This window comes from Glycine soja, chromosome 17 (genome assembly GCF_004193775.1).
Source record: "Glycine soja cultivar W05 chromosome 17, ASM419377v2, whole genome shotgun sequence".
Taxonomy (NCBI): domain Eukaryota; kingdom Viridiplantae; phylum Streptophyta; class Magnoliopsida; order Fabales; family Fabaceae; genus Glycine; species Glycine soja.
This window is the reverse complement of record NC_041018.1, coordinates 37,405,167-37,424,398: the sequence shown is the minus strand read 5'-3', so window position 1 is coordinate 37,424,398 and position 19,232 is coordinate 37,405,167. Positions and strand designations below refer to the sequence as shown.

General features: G+C 33.0%; 2 protein-coding genes across 3 annotated transcripts; one reads left to right on the top strand and one right to left on the bottom strand.

The window, feature by feature from the left end:
* The first annotated feature begins 2,725 nt into the window (after positions 1-2,725).
* LOC114391434 lies at positions 2,726-9,320 on the top strand. Of its 2 annotated transcripts, XM_028352445.1 has the most exons (9): positions 2,727-3,180; positions 3,727-3,930; positions 4,019-4,076; positions 4,481-4,543; positions 5,440-5,515; positions 7,378-7,493; positions 7,845-7,934; positions 8,025-8,156; positions 8,775-9,320. In XM_028352445.1, the coding sequence occupies exons 1-9, from the start codon at positions 2,825-2,827 to the stop codon at positions 8,907-8,909; spliced, it is 1,230 nt and encodes a 409-aa protein (XP_028208246.1). In that variant the 5' UTR covers positions 2,727-2,824; the 3' UTR covers positions 8,910-9,320. The 2 variants fall into 2 exon arrangements, with proteins under 2 accessions (XP_028208247.1, XP_028208246.1); XM_028352446.1 differs by lacking the exon at positions 4,019-4,076 and having other exon boundaries at positions 2,726-3,180; positions 4,510-4,543.
* Positions 9,321-15,652: 6,332 nt separating this feature from the next.
* Positions 15,653-17,909, bottom strand: LOC114391726 (protein MAINTENANCE OF MERISTEMS-like). The gene is made up of 4 exons (XM_028352690.1): positions 17,796-17,909; positions 17,075-17,686; positions 16,892-16,992; positions 15,653-15,692 (listed from the first exon to the last, which is right to left on the bottom strand). Exons 1-4 carry the CDS (start codon positions 17,907-17,909, stop codon positions 15,653-15,655), a joined length of 867 nt encoding a protein of 288 aa, XP_028208491.1.
* Between the last annotated feature and the right edge of the window lie 1,323 nt (positions 17,910-19,232).

The window sequence follows — 19,232 nt, the reverse complement described above, 5'->3', positions numbered from 1 at the left end:
TCAAATTCCCATCTTTCAATATAGATAATTTTAGAAACTATTATTGAATATGAGTGTTTTTAAGTTATTTAGAGTATTTTTAGAAAATATTTTCATTGTCTTCGAATCACATCACTTGTCTTATGGATGGAGTATTTTAGTTATATTTTTAATTTAAAGTTCAAAATTAATTTGATTTTATAATTAGACGGATAATTTCTTTCTTGATATCTCAAACTACCATCTTTTTTTTTATCTTCATTTACTTGATTTTTGTAATTACTTATCTTTACCATCTCTTTAATATTTTTACCATCTTTTTAATACTATACTCTTTCTATCTTTATCTATAAATTAAATTTTAATATTTTTTTAATAAAATATCAATAATTAAAATTAAAATAACATTACATCATAATAGAAATTATTTATTATTAATGTTAAATACAAAATATAATTTATATGTTCAAATATTTATATAGTAGCCATAATATATATTTAATTGTAATATAATTTAAATATATTTTAATAATATAAAAAATTTACTGTGTATAATGTACATACTAAAATAAAAGTTATCAACTATCTATTATATCTATTTTAATTAAAACTATTAATGAAATTTGAAATTTAAATTTTGGAAATACATAATTGCACATTAAAAAATATGACATATATATACAACGAAACCTGATATTCATTTGTTTTTCCCAATATCTATATGATGATGTATTTGGATCTATAAACTTGAGCCTAGAAACATTTTTTTTAGGACAGTCTAGAAACATGTTAAAGCATCACAACCAATACCCAAAAAAAATAAGGACAAGAGAAGAAAAATATAAAGAATATACGAAGATTAAATGTGAAATAGAAAATATTTGTTAGTGCATCTCTCAAACCTCAAAACAATCAATTATATAATGTTGGGAATCAAGCTTTACCACATTGAAAAAATGTTAATAAATAGTTTTTAATTGTATTTTTTTTATAAAAATTATAGACATAAATATAATTTTGATTTTCCTATTTGCTTTATTTATAATTTTGGTTCCATCATTTTAAAATAGAGACATTTAATCTCTTTCTTCTAAAAAATTCATAGGTTCAGTTCCATATTTTATCTTATAATAATGTTGTTTGTATTATGAAAAAAAAATATTTTTAACATAATAAAGATATTTTAGTAATTATAATATATATTCTAAGAAAAAATAACTTAATCAAACATATCTCTTAATTATTTTCAGGAATATAAAAATAAAAATAAATTACACATATTTCTTAAAGTTTAAATACATTACACATGTATTTTTTTCCTTAAATGCATTTCTTTTACACCTCTAACAAATGGCTTAATTAACATTGTTAATATATTTACGAAAGATCAAGATTATCCTTTGTAGTTCTAAAACTATCATTTCATTACTCCCTCATCATTTCATCTCTCACATGTTATAAAACCTTCAAAATATGTTCTGTTAGGGTTTAAGTTGATCACGGTTATCTTTATCCGTTAGGATTTGAATGCATCTAGTTAGATGAAAAGTAGATTTCTCCCTTACCGTATGCAGTTGTGTACTACTATTAGATATATTGTTGACCAATCAATAATTGTTTTGAAAAAAGAGATGTAACTACAAACGCATTTTTCCCATATCCACGTGCAAGTCATATTTACAAATGGTTATTACCCATTTGCTCAATAGTATATAATTAAGTAATTAACTTGTATCATTCTTATATTAGTACAAAAACTATATTTGTTGCGTGAGTAAACTAAACTGCACAGGAACATTAGTCTCAACTCTCAATTAATTGGTCAAGTTATCTAAATTCTAACAACCAAAATGAAACGAAACCAAAAAAAAAATATTTGTTACAAGTTATTGATTTGATAGACAATCAATAGATCAAAAGTGCGCAGTCCTATTCAACTTTTTGTTTTTGGATATATACCTTCTGAATTGGGTGAATAGAATTAGTATTATTAATGTTTGAATTATTTTTTATGAGTTCTTTGAATTATTTATGTATGAGTTACTTCGGACTCTCGAGTTTATCGAGAAATATGTAAATACTGAAAGCAAAAGTTGATGGATGAACAATCCTAAACTATATGATTTAAATGATTGGTGAAAGAAAATATGAATATTTTTATCATAAATTTTTTCTTAAAAGATCGTGATTATTTTGGATAAATGGAATTAACACTAAAAAAGGATAATAGTGTAACTTATTATCAAAATAATGAATGTTTATATAGGAGTTAAATATGAAAGAGATGTACATATAATGTGTCCAAACTTGAGGAGATGTTTGTATAATTTGTTCTAAAAAATATCCCCAACTAATTTTATAGTTAATCAAAGATAATTTTTTATTAAATACCCACGAATAACATTTTTATGTTTAATTCCTAGGAATAATATTCCTTAGCTAAAAAAGTTACACAAGCATCATATTTTTTTTCAACCCCATTAACAACGACGTAAATATGATTCCTAATACAACAAGATCATATTTTTGGAATATTGAAAAATTGTAACCATGTGAGGGTGAAAATAGCAATTCGTGGGACGAGAATAGCAACTCCCCAAGGAGTGTTGCCAGCCATTGGACTCAACGACTGGGAGATACCTCAAAATCGTGGCGAAATCTTCTACATATGTGCCAACCTCGGCAACAACTGAAGAACACAAAATTTATACATAATAATAATTCATTAATTTATAACCTTATTTTCCACGACATTTTGCAGTTTGCATACCTATATTATTAGAGTTCCCTTTTAGTATCATTGTTATTATTCATTTCCCTTATTCAACTGCTTTTTAAACTGTTAATGGAAATGGCTTCCTCATCCTTCATCTTAGGCTCAGATTTCAAATGCATGTTCTCTTCGAGGAACACTAAAACCATGTCTGGATTTGGTGCACTGAGACATCCACACCCAAATGGTTTGTTCAGTAAATGCTTCCACTTTCATACTCTATCTACTAGAACGGTGTCAGGGACTACAAAGATGGTTTCTGATGTTTATGTTGGTGGAGTCACAAGTTTCAGAGTCAATAGCAAGATGTACACCAAGTTGGATTCTTGTTTGGTGATACCACCTACCCCAAATCGTGCCAAGCCTCGAGCTATAGTCAAATTCCTGGGTGGTGCCTTCATTGGTGCTGTTCCTGAAGTTACTTATGGGTATTTTTTTTTCTGTTACCCTTTCGTTTTTTCCATGCAAAGTTTGAATCTTTATCATTAATAGCTGTTTTTTTTTCCCATGTTGGTAATGTTTGTTGGAGGTGGGGGCAACCCTTACTCCATGAGCTACTTTTTGGGTTCAGTTTGTCACGGGCAAATTTTAAGATGGTTAGCATAGGCTATCTTAGCTGTAGACTGTAGTTGTTGGGCCTATCAAGCCACATGTTATGGAACCACTGCAAATGTCCAGTCTTGCAAATTTCATGTCTGAGATGTCTAGTCTTCGACTTGAAGGGAGTTATAAGGTTGATTGAGTGCTAAAAAGAGAACGGAGGGGGGAAAGTTGTGGGTTTGATTCTCCGCTAACAAAATACTAACAATTAACAACTAATATTTGTTGATAAAAAAAAGTCTTCGACTTCAAGTGTGTGAGTGGGAGATTCTACATTGACTCCACAAGCTAGTTTTTGAGGTTGATATAGGTTCAAGTCCATAAGAATGTTTGATGGCATGATGAGTTTTCTTCATTTAATTTGCAATTTGCAGCTACCTGACAGAACTTTTGGCAAAGGAGGGTTTTCTTGTTGTGGTTGTGCCTTATAATGTGACATTTGACCATTCTCAAGCTGCTAAACAAGTATATGAGAGGTTCCAAGCTTGTTTGGGCACAATCCTGACATCTGGGTTGCCTCAAGCCAATTTGTCACCTGCTCAGCTTGAAGACCTTCCTCTTTTCTCTATTGGTCATAGGTTGGTGGTTTGTTTGATGCTTAGTATCATTCTTACTGGAATTAATGTGATGAAAAGAAATATATTTCTTGTTTGTTGAAATCTGTAGCAATGGGGCACTTCTTCAAGTACTCACAGGAAGCTTATTTTCTGAGAAAATACCTAAGGTTTGGTTATTTTTCTTGCTGCTGCAGCATAAGATTATATTTATAAACTTCGTACCCCATTGCCCAGAAGCTCTTCGCTATGCGAAGGTATGGGGGAGGGATATTGTACACAGCCTTACCCTTGCATATGCAAAGAGGCTGTTTCCGGATTCGAACCCATGACCAACAAGTCACCAAGGCACAACTTTACCGCTGCACCAGGGCTCGCCCTCCATAAGATTATATTTATATATGCACAAAATGATTTTGATAGTTCAACTTAATAGTAGTTTTTATAAAAATTAAATTATTGTAAGAGAATTTTTGTTTGTGGAAGCATATTGTGGATCATGAAGTTTCATTTACTTCAATAAAACTTATAGCAATAAGGAGTGTGACGAAAAGGTATATATCTCTTGTGGAAGGCTAATGCCATAATCGCATACAACAACAGGCCAGCAACGGAGGCAGTCCCTTACTTTGAACAGGTATTTACACTCAAGAGTCTTTAGAGGCCAATTTAGTATAATGTCTGGTTCTTCATTCTTGTGGTTATAGTAAAGAGATATTTTTCCTATAGGCTATGTTTGCCTTCCCATATCTTTTGTTATGAAATTTAGAATTAAGTTTGGTTGAGGATGCAAAAATTGTGGAGGATTGCTACACTTCGTTGAGGTATAAATACTTTTTGCTTGACATATGACTTTTAATAAGAATATTTTCTTTTGAGAAATATTTCATTATTTGAACTGGATTCCTTGATGTTTTGTATTTCACCTGGATGGTATGGACTATTGACAAAATGATCAAAGATGTGATAAAAACAGATATAGGAAAATTAAATACTGGTCATGAATAACTAAACCGAATTTAGTATTTTTTTTTTCTTTCTCTTTCTACTTATTTGGTATAGCTACAAAAGGATTCCATAAATCTGTTCAGGTAAATGGGAAACAAATAAGCTTAGGAAAGCTTCTGGTTTCATTTCCATTCCTTTTCTGATCCTGTTTAAATAATTGGCTAGTAAGCTCAAGAACTGTAACATATATACATGTATTTAAGTTCAATTAGCATAGCCATTATTGGCATAACCATCAACTTACACACTTACAGGCAATCTAAAGATAAATTTAGTTTGTCTAGAACAATCAATGATGTTGCTGATGGAATTGACTGTTTCTCTTTATTCATACCATCCAGTATAGAATAAGAACCAATGAAATCAACATGTTTCATGAAATCATTTCATATGTCCTTAAAGAGAAAATATGTTCTTGAAAGGCTGTAATATTATTCATATTCATACTGCATTTCAGCTGATAGAGCATCTTTGTAAGTTGTTCATCTCAATTGTGCTCTAAAACTTTGCAGTGCTGCCCTGCAGTTGGGTCCTGCAGTCAGCCAAATGATGCCAGTTGTGGAGGCAACTCCTTTTTACTCGATAGCTAGAAATGCATCAGGTATCTTCATAGCTTACTTCTTCTGGTTTTGCTTCAAAGTTTTGTAATGCTGTAGCTTCGTAAACTATATCTTACTCTTCCAATTGCTAAAATCAGCCAAAAAAGGTAGCATTGCTGTACAACAATAACAAAGCCTTTACATAGATCACACGACGCCATTTGGTTCGGTTAGAAAAAAATAAAAGGCAGTGTTGTTGTCATTGCCTAATTTGTTTAGTGACTAAATATGCATCTGTATATCATCCTACTTATTCCTTATTTTACCATTTACTAGAGGTGATGTGATTGAATAAGTAGAGAATTTAGAAAGTCAGATAACTAACGTACCCTAATTCCAAAAGGCTCTTCACTAAGAGAAGGTATGGGGGAGTGAAATTATATGCAGCCTTACCCTTGCATATGCAAAGAGGCTATAATAATTGCGTTTGGATTCTCTGCAGCCCCCTGCTGCAGCAATCTCAACCGCAAATTTATCTAACGGTTATATAAGTTTAAACATTAAAATAATTTAAAACATAAAAATGCATCCTTTCTTGCCAAATGAAATAAAGTCTTCACCTGCAAATTAGATGATTACATCTCAATTTATTTAGCAGCGCAGCTAGCCTAACATAAGACTTCTTTATTTAAAACTTTTTTTTCAATTTTTACTTATGTATTCACTATTCTTTATCTATTACAATTGTTATTTATGTTTCAGATAAGATTTTATTTTTAATTTTCAATATGTTAAACGTCTATGAATTTATTAATTATTATAGGAATGTAATTTTATTTATTTATTTATTGTTCATGTAAAAAAGTAAATATTTTTATTTTATAAAAAATAAATAAATTTATTTTATATTTTGATAAATGTAGGATTATTGATAGAAAAGTATATATATATATATATATATATATATATATATATATAATATCTTAATATTATAATAACAATAATTTCTATTTTGTGAGTTTAATATCGACTTTTAAATGTTATTTATCTCACTCTTTACTTTTATAATGTATTTTATTCTCATTTTATAGTTTTCATTATAAAGATAATGACATTCTTTCATATTTTTAAATACATATTTTTTTATTTCTTTTCATAGTTTTGTTATGAAGATAATTATATCTTTTTTCTTTTTCTTAGGCAAAGTATTTGAATATTATTTATCTTTCTTTTTAATATATTATTTTATTTTATCATCTGGTATTGCTATTTTAAGTTATAAATAATGCATTTACAATTAAATAATTTTATTAGTTTTTCCTTTATATTACTAAAAATAATTTTATATAATTTTGTAATAAAAGGAAAATCATTAAATTTATTAATTTTAATAAAAATCAATATAAAATTATCACTCACAATAGTAATACACTGATGCTCTATAATTATCACGGATGGAAAAGATACAAAAGAATGGCCAAAATGGCCTCATCACAGTAGTTAAGACTTTGTTTCATTTGCTAGGAAAGAAAGACTTCATTTTTTAAGTTTTTAATTATTTTAACATTTAAACCTATATGAACCGTTGTATTTCATTTATGGTTGAGATTGTTGCAGCAGGGAGCTGTAGATAGCCAGCTGCACCAGAGAATCCAAACGCATAATAATTCTGTTCTAAATCAAAAGTCTATCTTGGTCTGAAATCCAAAATTGTTGTTGATCCTCTAATAATGTAATTCTGCTATTACTACCAATGGATGCAGTTGTTTCCCTATCACCTCAATACTCAGTTGGAATCCTTGGTGTGCTCAAATATTCAATAACATGCAGACTTTGTCTCGTTATATATTTATGCATATATCATTTCATAATTAACTATAATAATTTGAGTATCTATGATGAATGTCACCTGCAATCTATGTAGGAGATGTGTGGAAGATGATGTTGGATGCTGTTAGATCAACTCTACAGGAAACCGAGCAGGAAATACTGAATTCATTAACTAAATTTGTTGATCAGTTACCGTCAGTAATGAATGAGGTGTGTTAATGTTGACTTGATATTTTATGCTATTTCTTTCAATTAGGTATGTGTTAAAGGGAAAACCTTATAGGTCATGTTTTGCTGTTGATTCCTATGCCTCCAGTTATATGTAATAACCACATCCGTTTAACACATATTAGATGCATATAATTTCTTAAGTTAATTTTTTTCACTAGTTAATTTTGCACGTATTAGATGCATATAATTTCTTTAGTTTAACTCAGGCAATGGATAAATAGCTAAGGGTGATCTTTGTAACCATTGATTTATAATGAATAATAATGATGGGCAAGCATGACAATGATGCTTAAAACTTATTTTATTGATGCACATATATCTCTCTGTCAGGTTACACAAGGAGTATCAGAGTTCAAGCCAACACCATCTGAAAACCGTGATTGCTTTAAATGTTTATACAATGTTGAACACACACTATTGGTTTGTCTGATGCCTTACACCTTAGAACTTATTCTTGAAAGATGGCTGGCTTGATAAGATGTGTCTGACATTGTCTATCTGTCTCTCTAGGTGAAGTTCAATTCTGATGCAATTGATGAGACAGATATTCTTGAAGAAACACTAAAGCTTCGCGTGGAGTCATTGGGTGGGACATTAGAAAAAGTAACATTAAGTGGTAACCACATCACACCATGCATTCAGGTAAAACTTCTTTTTATCCTCCTTTTATTCCATACTAGCATCCTTCTGTTTATTACAGTGAAGTTTTCCTCTTTTGCTGGAATCTGCTTCCTTGTTCCTTGAGTTATCATGGCAGTGAAGTGACTTAGTTTACATGCAAATAGCATTATTTGAAATACAATTAAATCTTCTGAAGTCCTTGCAGGAAAAGAAGATTTTGTAATTAACATAAAAAAATGAAATGTTTTCTTCTAAATATTTTCCCTTGATTTACTTTCACTTATTTTATTATTTAAGTTTTTGTTGGCACATGTCACACACTACTGATATTGTCTGAATTGGATATTTCTTCAGATAGTTTTGGACACACAATCATGAATAGCTGAATCATTAGGATAATGCCAAAAGTTTTAGTTTATAAAAAAAGAAAAGATAAGAACATTATTCCACTCAATTGATTGAAGGAAACATGATTTTTTATACAGTTGTAGTTTTTTTTTAATTAAAATATGATTTTGCATTGCTGTGTTAAGGAAGATTTATGATGATTCCTTTCCTTATAAAAAGCCTTACATTTCAGTTCATTTACATTTTGTGGTGCTCCTTTTTCATTACTGACTGATTACACTGGGAGATCAGGAACCGAGATGGCAGGTGGGTAAATTGTATACTCCAGCAGATGCTGTTGCTCAAGGGCTTAAATCTCTTTCTTTGAATGATACCAAGATCCTTGCCAGAACCATTAGTGACTGGTTCAGACGTTTTGAGGGTTGAAGTGCCAGGAAAGACCCGCATTTCATACATAATGCAGTATAATTTTGGCTATAAGCAAGATAGTGGATGTATTGGAACTTCGAATCTGAAGGTGGTAATTGAAGACCTATGTATTGTATATAACTCAGGTTAAGATAATGATTAGAATATGTGGTAGCTTATACCATTTATTGGATTGATGCACATTTGCATATGCTTCTTTTCTATCAAAGCTATGCATAATTTTAGGCTGATGAATGCCATTCTAAAGGGTTGGAACTCTACCCAATTCTGGATAAATCATCAGTTTAGAGTTTAAAATGTTTCTAGATCCTCTAAGTTCAAGCAAATATAACAGAGGTCTCACCTGTGTGCAATTTCAGATTATAATAGCCATTTCCAAGGTTTAATGCAGAGATTATCTCTTTACCATATTTATTACATTTTTATAGTAATAATGTTATTAGCAAAGAACTAAGAAGGAAAGACATGCGAATGAAGGCATGTATGCTGCCAAAGGACGGTGAAGCTGTGTGTTGGCATGATTATGTGATGGTTATCCTTCATAAACCTGTCACTTGGTCTTGGCAATGTCAAATTGAATTGCTGAATATTTTCAATGCTGGACAGCTTTTGGTGTGTAGTACTAGAACCGGGATTGGCAAAATATTTTAAAATTCACCTATATCATGGTTTTAAATCTTGGTTGCCTTGTAATTATCCAAATTGTGAAAAAATTATAGGCATATATGATATATGGCTAATGCAATCATAACCGGTTGAAATGTGGCTTTGAAAGTCTGTAAAACTATAATGTTGTGGCAACAGTTGTGGACTTCTGGTTTAGGCTTGCAATTGAATGCACTGCTAAGACTGAGTTATAGGCATGTATATGTTGTTGGAGTACATTGAATGTTGTCAACTTAAGTTGGGAAATTTTCTCATGGATGTGCATTGCCAAAAGCTATTTCAGAACCTTTCTTTGCTTAGAGATGCATGCATGAGATGAAATTTCATTTTAAATCATTCAATTTATTTTCTTTAAAAATAATCAATCACACAATGCATTTGTGTCACATTTGGGCAAGGGTAACTTTGAGCATAGCAGTTAGGACATAGTAGCCTGAAACATATTCGGGTTGCATGGTGTCTGGCAGTGCTGCTTTTCCCATGACAGAGGTGATATGGAGATGTTATTGACACAACAACTTGCATTTTCCACCAAGTTACCTATCTCTATCTCTAACCTGTGATACAAACACAATAATCTTCAAAGGAATAATATTGTTCCACAATGCCTGCAATGGAACATTATGAATATTTTCCACTCCCCTTTTCAAAATAAGTTGGTATGCATAACTCACAGAATATCTTCCAGTTTCATCCTTACAAAGGTACATGAATAGTTGACTCAGTTTTTTTTTTAAAGGTAGGGATCACGATACTTCATTTTTGTTTTAAATTGTACTTTTTTTTATCATGTTAAATGTGTGAAGTATCTATCAACTTTGTAGATAATTCGACAAAAAAGAATCAACTTTGCATATAAATAATTTTTGTTGGAAAACTTCACTGACCACCTTTAATACATTCTTCTCTCTTAATTATGTTTTTTCTATCTACAAGATTCAAATTCAAAACCTTACTTAAAAAATCAAAGTTTAGTTCCATTTGGACCAATGTAATTGAAAAACCTTATTCTATCCCACCTTCTGCAAATGAGACTAAAGGAGACGGTCACCATTTGTCAAGAGTAAGGCATGCATGATTGCTGGTGCTCATTTTTGCTTACAAGGGACTAGAAAATCGGACTTGAAATAACTCAACCTCTGTCAAGACTAATTAGTTTAAACAATTAATGAAATGGAACCAAATGTGTCTGAGTCTTGTGAGCATTGCACAATTAATTTGTCATTGGAATTACTTGTGAGCTTCCTTATTTGGACTAGTTAACGACATTGTTGGATGGCTTGATTTTGGGACTTGTTAGGTGCACCCAGCAAATTTTCTAAATGGCCAAAGTACCCCTTCCTCTGCTCCTGCATTCCGTCTTGTCGATGAACAATGCCTCCATGAACAGTGCTTTGCACCAAGCACCAAGCTTTTTTAAATGGCACAATGCTTTATTTGCGCATTCTTTCATTGTTTTCTCTCCTCTGTGCACAGTGCTTCTTCCTCGTAGTTCTTTCGTTTCGTTGTGATCGGTTTGGTTCGGTGAACGGTTAGGTTCCATAAAGGTGAAGGTGAAGGCGTTGCGGTGGTCGGCGGTAGCATACGAGGTACGCAGTGTTGGGTGTGTTCAGTTCTGGTGTACGGCAAATCGGGCGAATCAAGTTGATCCGTAAGAAGTTTACGGATCAACTTGATCTGCAGTTAAATTTCATTGCTGCGGATCGAGTTGATAGTTGTGAATCAAGTTGATCCGTGAAAGGCTTACGAATCAACTTGATCCACAAAAGACTCACGGATCAACTTGATCCGCAAGAGACTTTGTTTTTTGAAATTGTAAAGTTTAATTTTGTTTTTAATTTATTACTTTGTTTGTATTGTCATTTTGTATTTGAATTGTTTATACGTGTAGAATGAAATAGGGTTTAGGCTTTTTACTATGTTATTTGTGTATTTGTTTTTAAATTATTACTATGTTATTTGTGTATTTTTATTTGAATAGGTTTTTTCTATGTTTGTGTTTAAATTTTTGATTTATTGTTAAGATGGACGAGGATCAGTGAATGTATGAAGGTATAATGCCTGAAGAAGTGGATATGGATTATGAAAATGAAGAAGAATGTGGTGTGAATGAACCACGTGTTGATTGTTGAGATGCATTCAATACTTCTCAGGTAATAATGTTCATGACTGTGAGTGATTTAATAAAATGAATATGTCGTAGGAAGCTGAAATTATGTGGATTGGTTTGTAGGTGTTTGACAGCCGAGAGGATGTTCTGCGATGGGCTCGATCTGTTGCTTATGAAAATGGATTTGTGGCAGTGATTGTAAGGTCTGACACAAACACAGGTAGTAGAGGAAGAAATTCGTTTGTGTTAATTGGGTGTGAAAGGAGTGGCGAGTATAGGTATAGGAAGAAAGAATTTGTTAGAAGAGACACTGAGACTAGGAAATGTGGGTGTCCCTTCAAGATTCGTTGCAAGCCAATGGTTGGAGGACAAGGCTGGACGATGAAGTTGATTTGTGGGATTCATAATCATGAATTGGCCAACTCATTAGTTGGACATCCATATGCAGGGCGATTGAGTAAAGCTGAAAAGACACTTATTGCTGATATGACGAAGTTGTATATGTTTATTGTTATTTTTGTATTTGAAATGTAGGGTTGAATCTGCTCACTGGGCTTTAAAAAGAGTGTTACAAAATAGCCTTGGAGACTTATGCAGTGTCTGGGATGCCATGAACAACATGGTGACGTTACAACACACGAAAATTAGAGCATCATTTAAAACAAGTACACATATCATTGGACATGTATTCAAAAAAACCTTATACAAGAGTCTTCTTGGAATGGTTTCAAGGTATGCTTTAAATCAGATTGCTGCTGAATTTGAGCGTGTTCACTATGCTGGCAACAATCCTTCCAGTTGTGGTTGTGTGATGAGAACGACCCACGGTCTTCCTTGTGCTTGTGAGCTATCCAAATATGTTGTTGGTTGCATCCCGTTGGATTCAATCCATATGTTCCGGAGGAGACTCAGTTTTTCATCCACTTCTTCAGGCATTATACCTTCATACATCCACTGATCCTCGTCCATCTTAACAATAAATAAAAAATTTAAACCCTAGGACTGCTATTGGATAGGTTTACCTTTTTTCTCCAACTCGCTTATTATAGTGGGAAGCTCGGCTGGTAAGGGATTCTATTAGGATAGGACTCCAACTATAAGAACTGGCCTTAGTACTGCAACAATTGGAAGGAGAACTGAAAAGACCTTCGACCATTTCATTTGGTAGCACGTTTAGCTCATTATGAAATGTATTGTTAGAACTAGAAGTGTTCTTAGTCCAGGTAAGAGTCCAATGCTAGATTAATAATGTAAAATATGAGATATCCTAAGGTATTTAATTGCTTGTTTGATAGAATAAGGAGGAAAGAAGTCTGTTTCCTATTGATAGTGGCACTCCCACATGCTGGCGGGGAGAAAAACCCTATTCAAATAAAAATACACAAATAACATAGTAATAATTTAAAAACAAATACACAAATAACATAGTAAAAAGCCAAAACCCTATTTCATTCTACACGTATAAACAATTCAAATACAAAATGACAATACAAACAAAGTAATAAATTTAAAACAAAATTAAACTTTACAATTTCAAAAAACAGAGTCTCTTGCAGATCAAGTTGATCCATGATTCATTGTTGCGGATCAAGTTGATAGTTGTGGATCAAGTTGATCCGTGAGTCTTTTGTGGATCAAGTTGATCCATAAGTCTTTCATGGATCAACTTGATCCGCGACTATCAACTTGATCCGTAAGTCTTTCACGGATCAACTTGATCTGCGACTATCAACTTGATCCGCAACAATGAAATTTAACTGCGGATCAAGTTGATCTGTAAACTTCTTACGTATCAACTTGATCCGCTCGATTTGTCGTACACTAGAACAGAACGCACCCAACACTGCGTACCTCGTATGCTACCGCCGACCACCAAAATGCCTTCACCTTCACAGAACCTAACCGTTCACCGAACCAAACCGATTGCAACGAAACGAAAGAACTACGAGGAAGAAACACTATGCACGGAGGAGAGAAAACACCGAAAGAATGTGAAAATGAAGCATTGTGCCGTTTAAAAAAGCTTGGTGCCTGGTGCAAAGCACTGTTCATAGCGGCACTGTTCATCGTCAAGACGGAATGTAGGAGCAGCAGAGGAACGGGTACTTTGGCTATTAAGAAAATTTGCTGGGTGCACCAGCAATAATGCTGGGTTCACCTAGCAAGTCCTAGATTGTATACCTCCCGTCACCGAGTCAGTGCAGTCTAACTGAAGCAAGTATTTGCTAGTCATTTACTCATTTTAATCTTATTAAAAACAAATGTTCCAATTACTCATGTCAAGATTGATACACATTTATTTGTGAAGAGGAAAGGAAATGGGGAAAATTAATCTTTTATATAAAAATGTTATTGCTATACATTTAATGTGTGCATGTTGGTTGTATCCTGTAGCAAGTTGTGATTGTGCTACAATGGGCACAAACAGAATCCTTCACTGAAGTAAACATGTATATTCTACATTTCTACTGGTAAAATATTCACAACGAAAAATCAGAGAGGTGATAGGTGATGATCAAGTGGTTGTGGTTTCAAGTTCCCGTTGTAAATTAGAATTCAGATAGATTTCATGAGTTTATTTATCACCGCCATGTTGTCTTCGCCAAAACTCATGAGGTTCTAACTTAATAGTGAATAAATTCAAGGAGACAAGAAAGGAAATGAGAGCAAAAGATGCGGAGGGGCTCAGAGCTGCCATCGAAGAAGCGAACGGAGAGCGCTCATACGGGAAACCTGTGGATGTGGAAAAGTGTGAGTGTGAGTTGAAGAAAAATGAAAGAGGAAAAAATTTCTTACCATGGATGTTGCACGCGAAGCAACGACAGTTATCACGAGGACCAAGAACGAGAAAGGAACGTGTTACATTGAGGGGGTATGAGATCTAAAACTAAAAGGCTTCATTAGGTCTTGGAGCTGTAGGAGGTAGTTGCGAAAATCCAAATGAGTTGTTTTAGATCAATTTACAAATAATAGTAAAATGTTTTCATCAAGTTATTTTAAAAAGTTTATTGAAATAAGTTAAAATCATATGTGAATAAATAAACTATAATTATTTTCGTAAAATCTCTTAAAATAAGTGTATGTGAAAATAATTTACTATGCTATCATCCATACATAAAAGAAGATTTTATACGGTAAGAAAATATTATGTAATAATCATATATTTATTCAACATTAATTAAATGTCATTGATTTATTTTAATTAGTTCAAATTCAAAATATTAAATGTTATAATTTATTTATTATTCCATTAAACTAAATTTTTATCAAATCAATCAATCCATTTAAATATTAAAATAAGAATACATCCAATTACATTACCTTAATCAATAATTATGTTTTCAATTCATTATGTTGTAAGTAATCATTTTAATTGGTGACAACTCTTTTATTATTAATAATAATAATAATAATAATAATAATAATAATAATAATGATGTGAGATTAATTTTTAAATTATTTACTATTTTTTAAAATTCAATGTTTTTTCAAAAAAAAATGTTATGCTATTTTTTCATAAATAACTTAAATTTTTCATCATCAATGTTTTTCTTTTGTGAAAGTTTTTATATTTTTAATTTATATTTAATTTTTATAATTTGGCATTTCATATTTTTTATTCTTATAAGTATTAAGATATATAAACATTTGAAAGATGTGTGATGTTGTTTTTTTATTATTTTGATTTATATTTTTCTTATTCAATGTTTTGAATTGTAAATTGAGATGTTTAATAGAAAATATTGATTGATAAGAAAGACAATATAGCAAATATCATGATCTATCCTTCACACAAGAGTGAAATTTGAATACTAAAAAAATTATCATATACATTTTTGCTATAATAAATACTAAACCATAAATCCAAAATCCCAACACCCCAATTCCCAAACCCTAAACCTAAAATACTAAAAATTCAAAAATCCAAAACCCTCAACCATAAACATCCACAATCATGAGTATCTTAAACCCTAAGCCATAAGTCCTCATCTTGGACACCAAACCTGAAAACTCAAAAACCCAAAATCCTAGACCATAAATCATTAACCCTGTACCCTAAATCCCCCTAAATCCTAAAGAGTGTTGCTAGGTGCACCCAGTATTATTGCTGGTGCACCCAACATTCTAAAAAAATGACAAAATTACCCTTGCTTGGTTTTCCTCTTACAGATCAAGTTGATCCGGAAGTCTCTTACGGATCAACTTGATCCGTAAGAGAAAAAATAATAATTTATTAATTATACAAGATATTTAAAGATATTTATTTTATAATATAATTTATACATTTAAAGATATTTATTTTATTAATTATAATATATTTATAAATATTGATTTATTATAAATAATTAATTTTTAATATATTTTTTTAGAATAAATTTGTTTAGAAGATGATATTAAAATACTTATTCAGTCCCATTATAATTATTGTTTAAGGTTATTTTATACATATTAATAAAAATCAATAAATACATAAAAGATAATAATAATTTTATAAAATTAATATTATCATCATTAATTTATTTTTTATTTTTATAATTAATCATATCATTAATATTATAAAGAATATAAAAAATAATTAATATTATATTAAAAATTAAAATACTAACTACTTTATAATACATTTTTTTACATGATCATTAGTATAAGAGGGAAAATAGTAATTATAAGAGAATTTAAAAATATTAGTACATTATATAAAATAAGGATCTTAGATAACGAATGATATCCATTTTTTGTTTAATTTTTTTTTTCTACAAAAATATTAATTTATTTTTTTGTATGACCTCTACTCATGATATCCATTTTTTGTTTAATTTATTTTTTTCTACACCCTTTTCAACTTCTTTATTTCAATTATATTTGAAGTTATATTTAAAATTATTTTTTATTAGTTGGTAAACTAAGTTAACTAGACCATTTATAATAATTTACATATACTATAACTAAGTTAACTAGACCATTTTAATAACACGCGTGTATATAGACACAAATGGAATACACAATCAATGGAAATAAATAAAACTAACATTACTAATGAAAATAAATAAAACCAACAATACTCATGAAATGGATTTATGTACAATATCTGTATATACATGGAATATCAATATAAAATATGTAAATAAACTATGCCTGATCCGTGCGCCGCCTACGTCTAGACCTAACATATACTAGATGGTCTTGTGTCACTCTCCTGGCTAACCTGAGGCATTCTTCGATCACCTCATGTGTCGATGAGCCTGGTGTGACCACCCCTAGACTCAGATGGTGCTCCAACCTCTCAACAATGTCATCACAAACTTCCTGTTACATACAAAACAAACTGATTACACAAATTATTATGCAAATATTGAGGTAAATGACGTAAATTATTAGTATTACTTACCATTGCATGTCTAGGCTCCTTCGCAGATGTCGACGATGCTCCTAGCTCTGGCACGTGAGGGATATCCGTCTGTGGGGCCTGAGGGACGACTCGGGGCTGTGGGGCGTGACCATGAGGCAGAGGATCTGATGCGTGGCCTGGTGTCATGAAAGGATGCGAGATGCGGAAGAACCAGTCCATGTAGTCACTGGAACACTGACCTGACACAATGCACACCTCACCTGCTGGAACGATATGATCCGAGTAGTGCATCCACCTGTTGTGTATATCATCATACGACTCCCATGAATCGACAGGAGGAGCAGGAATGGTATGCATGTATCCAAACTGTCGCACGACCCTCTCTGGTTGGTAATAAACAGCAACAGGCCCCCAGCGCAAGAGACCGGAATAGCATGATCTGACATGGAAGTCCTGGACCGATCGGTGCTCCCCATACGGGATCCAACAGACATCTGGAATCCGAAGTCGGTCCAGGCGCTCCCTGTACGCCGGCGTACGAATGCTCTTCACGGTCTTCTTCGTCGCAATCCACCTACACGCAGGCGGAGAATCCTTGTCGCACTCCTGATCAGCAGTGGAGTCCGCGACTGACGGAAAGTGCATGTAAATCTAGCACTACAGATGTAACATCAAAATTATAAACATTAATAATGAAAGTGTAACAAAATTTAAAGTTGAATATTGTTGAGGCTAAACGAATGAAAAACATATTTGTTACCTGCAACAGTGTGATGTAACTGCCAAGCTGTCGGTTGTGGCTCATAGATGTATCGTTCAGCTGGTCGTACATATACACCAAAGCAGTCACTCCCCAGGCGTACCTCTCCGTCATACTGAGGTCACGAAGGGCCTCCAAGTAGACAACATGGACATTGGTTGCACTCTTGTTAGCAAACAGAGTGCAACCCAAAAGATGAAGAAGATATGCGCGAGCCGCAGCTGTCCAATGACCTGCCTGGCATCGGCGCTCATATATATCACGTACCCATTACAGGCGTACGTACGGTCCATGACACTGGGCTGTCTCAACCCTGGCAGACTCTGCAGAGACCATCAATAAGTCCACCAGCATCTAAACCGCATCGTCCACGCGCAAGGACTCAAAGGCGTGTAAGTCGCCAACCACGGGAAGATGGAGAAGCGAGGAGACATCGTCCAGCGTGATGGTGAGCTCTCCCATCGGGAGATGGAAACTAGACGTCTCCCGGTGCCACCGCTCTACATACATGGACAAAAGTCCCCGATCGCCGGTGTCTACCGAACACGCGATCAGAGGACTTAGTCTTGTACCAACAATAAGTCCCTCAATGGAAGGGACAGGCCTGCCTAAACTATGGACCTTCCTCCCATGAGAGGATAGCTTCAATTCAGGACGCTCCTGAATTGAAGTATAAAGGAACGCAAAGTTCTTTAAAATCATCATTTAAAGGAAAACTAATTTCAATCATAAAGTATAATTTACAAGTAACTAAAATAAATATTATAAATACCTTTCCCGTCTATACGCTGCAAGCAACATGATCCGCATACTAGGTCAACACGGATGGGTCGCTCGGACCACCTGAAAATCCCTCATGCTCATCCTCAACAGCCTCCGCGCCTGTGTCCGCAGGAATGTCTGCCACAATGTCCTCAGAATCAGCTGGTGCCTCCATCGAGTCATCCAGAAATACATCAGGCTCAACATCTGGCGTATGGACCACTGACTCATCGTGCGTCGCACTCACAGCGACTCACTGCCTTCGTGCGGATGCAGTAGGCCGTCGACGTTGCAGAGCATCTTTGGAATCATCACGATCTCCTCTACCCACACCTCTGCCAGTAACCTGACCTAAGGCACGACCTAATCCTCTAGTCCTAACCATGATCTGCAAATGAGTACCGCAAATTCAATCACCGATTTCATTCACTCAAAGTAACGAAAATTTCACGTGGTTGATCTGAACTACAAAAAACTTGACCCTAATGATGATAGGCCTTCTCATCAACAAGTTTCGTATAATCTAGCCTTCATGTACACTTGTGGTTCATGACAAGTTTCGTATAAGCTAGCAAGTACCAAAGAATTGTTCATGAGAAGCCTTCATGAATAAGCAAGTACCAAAGAATTGTTCTAGGCATGGGAGTGATAAATATGTAAAGTTTGATGTTCATA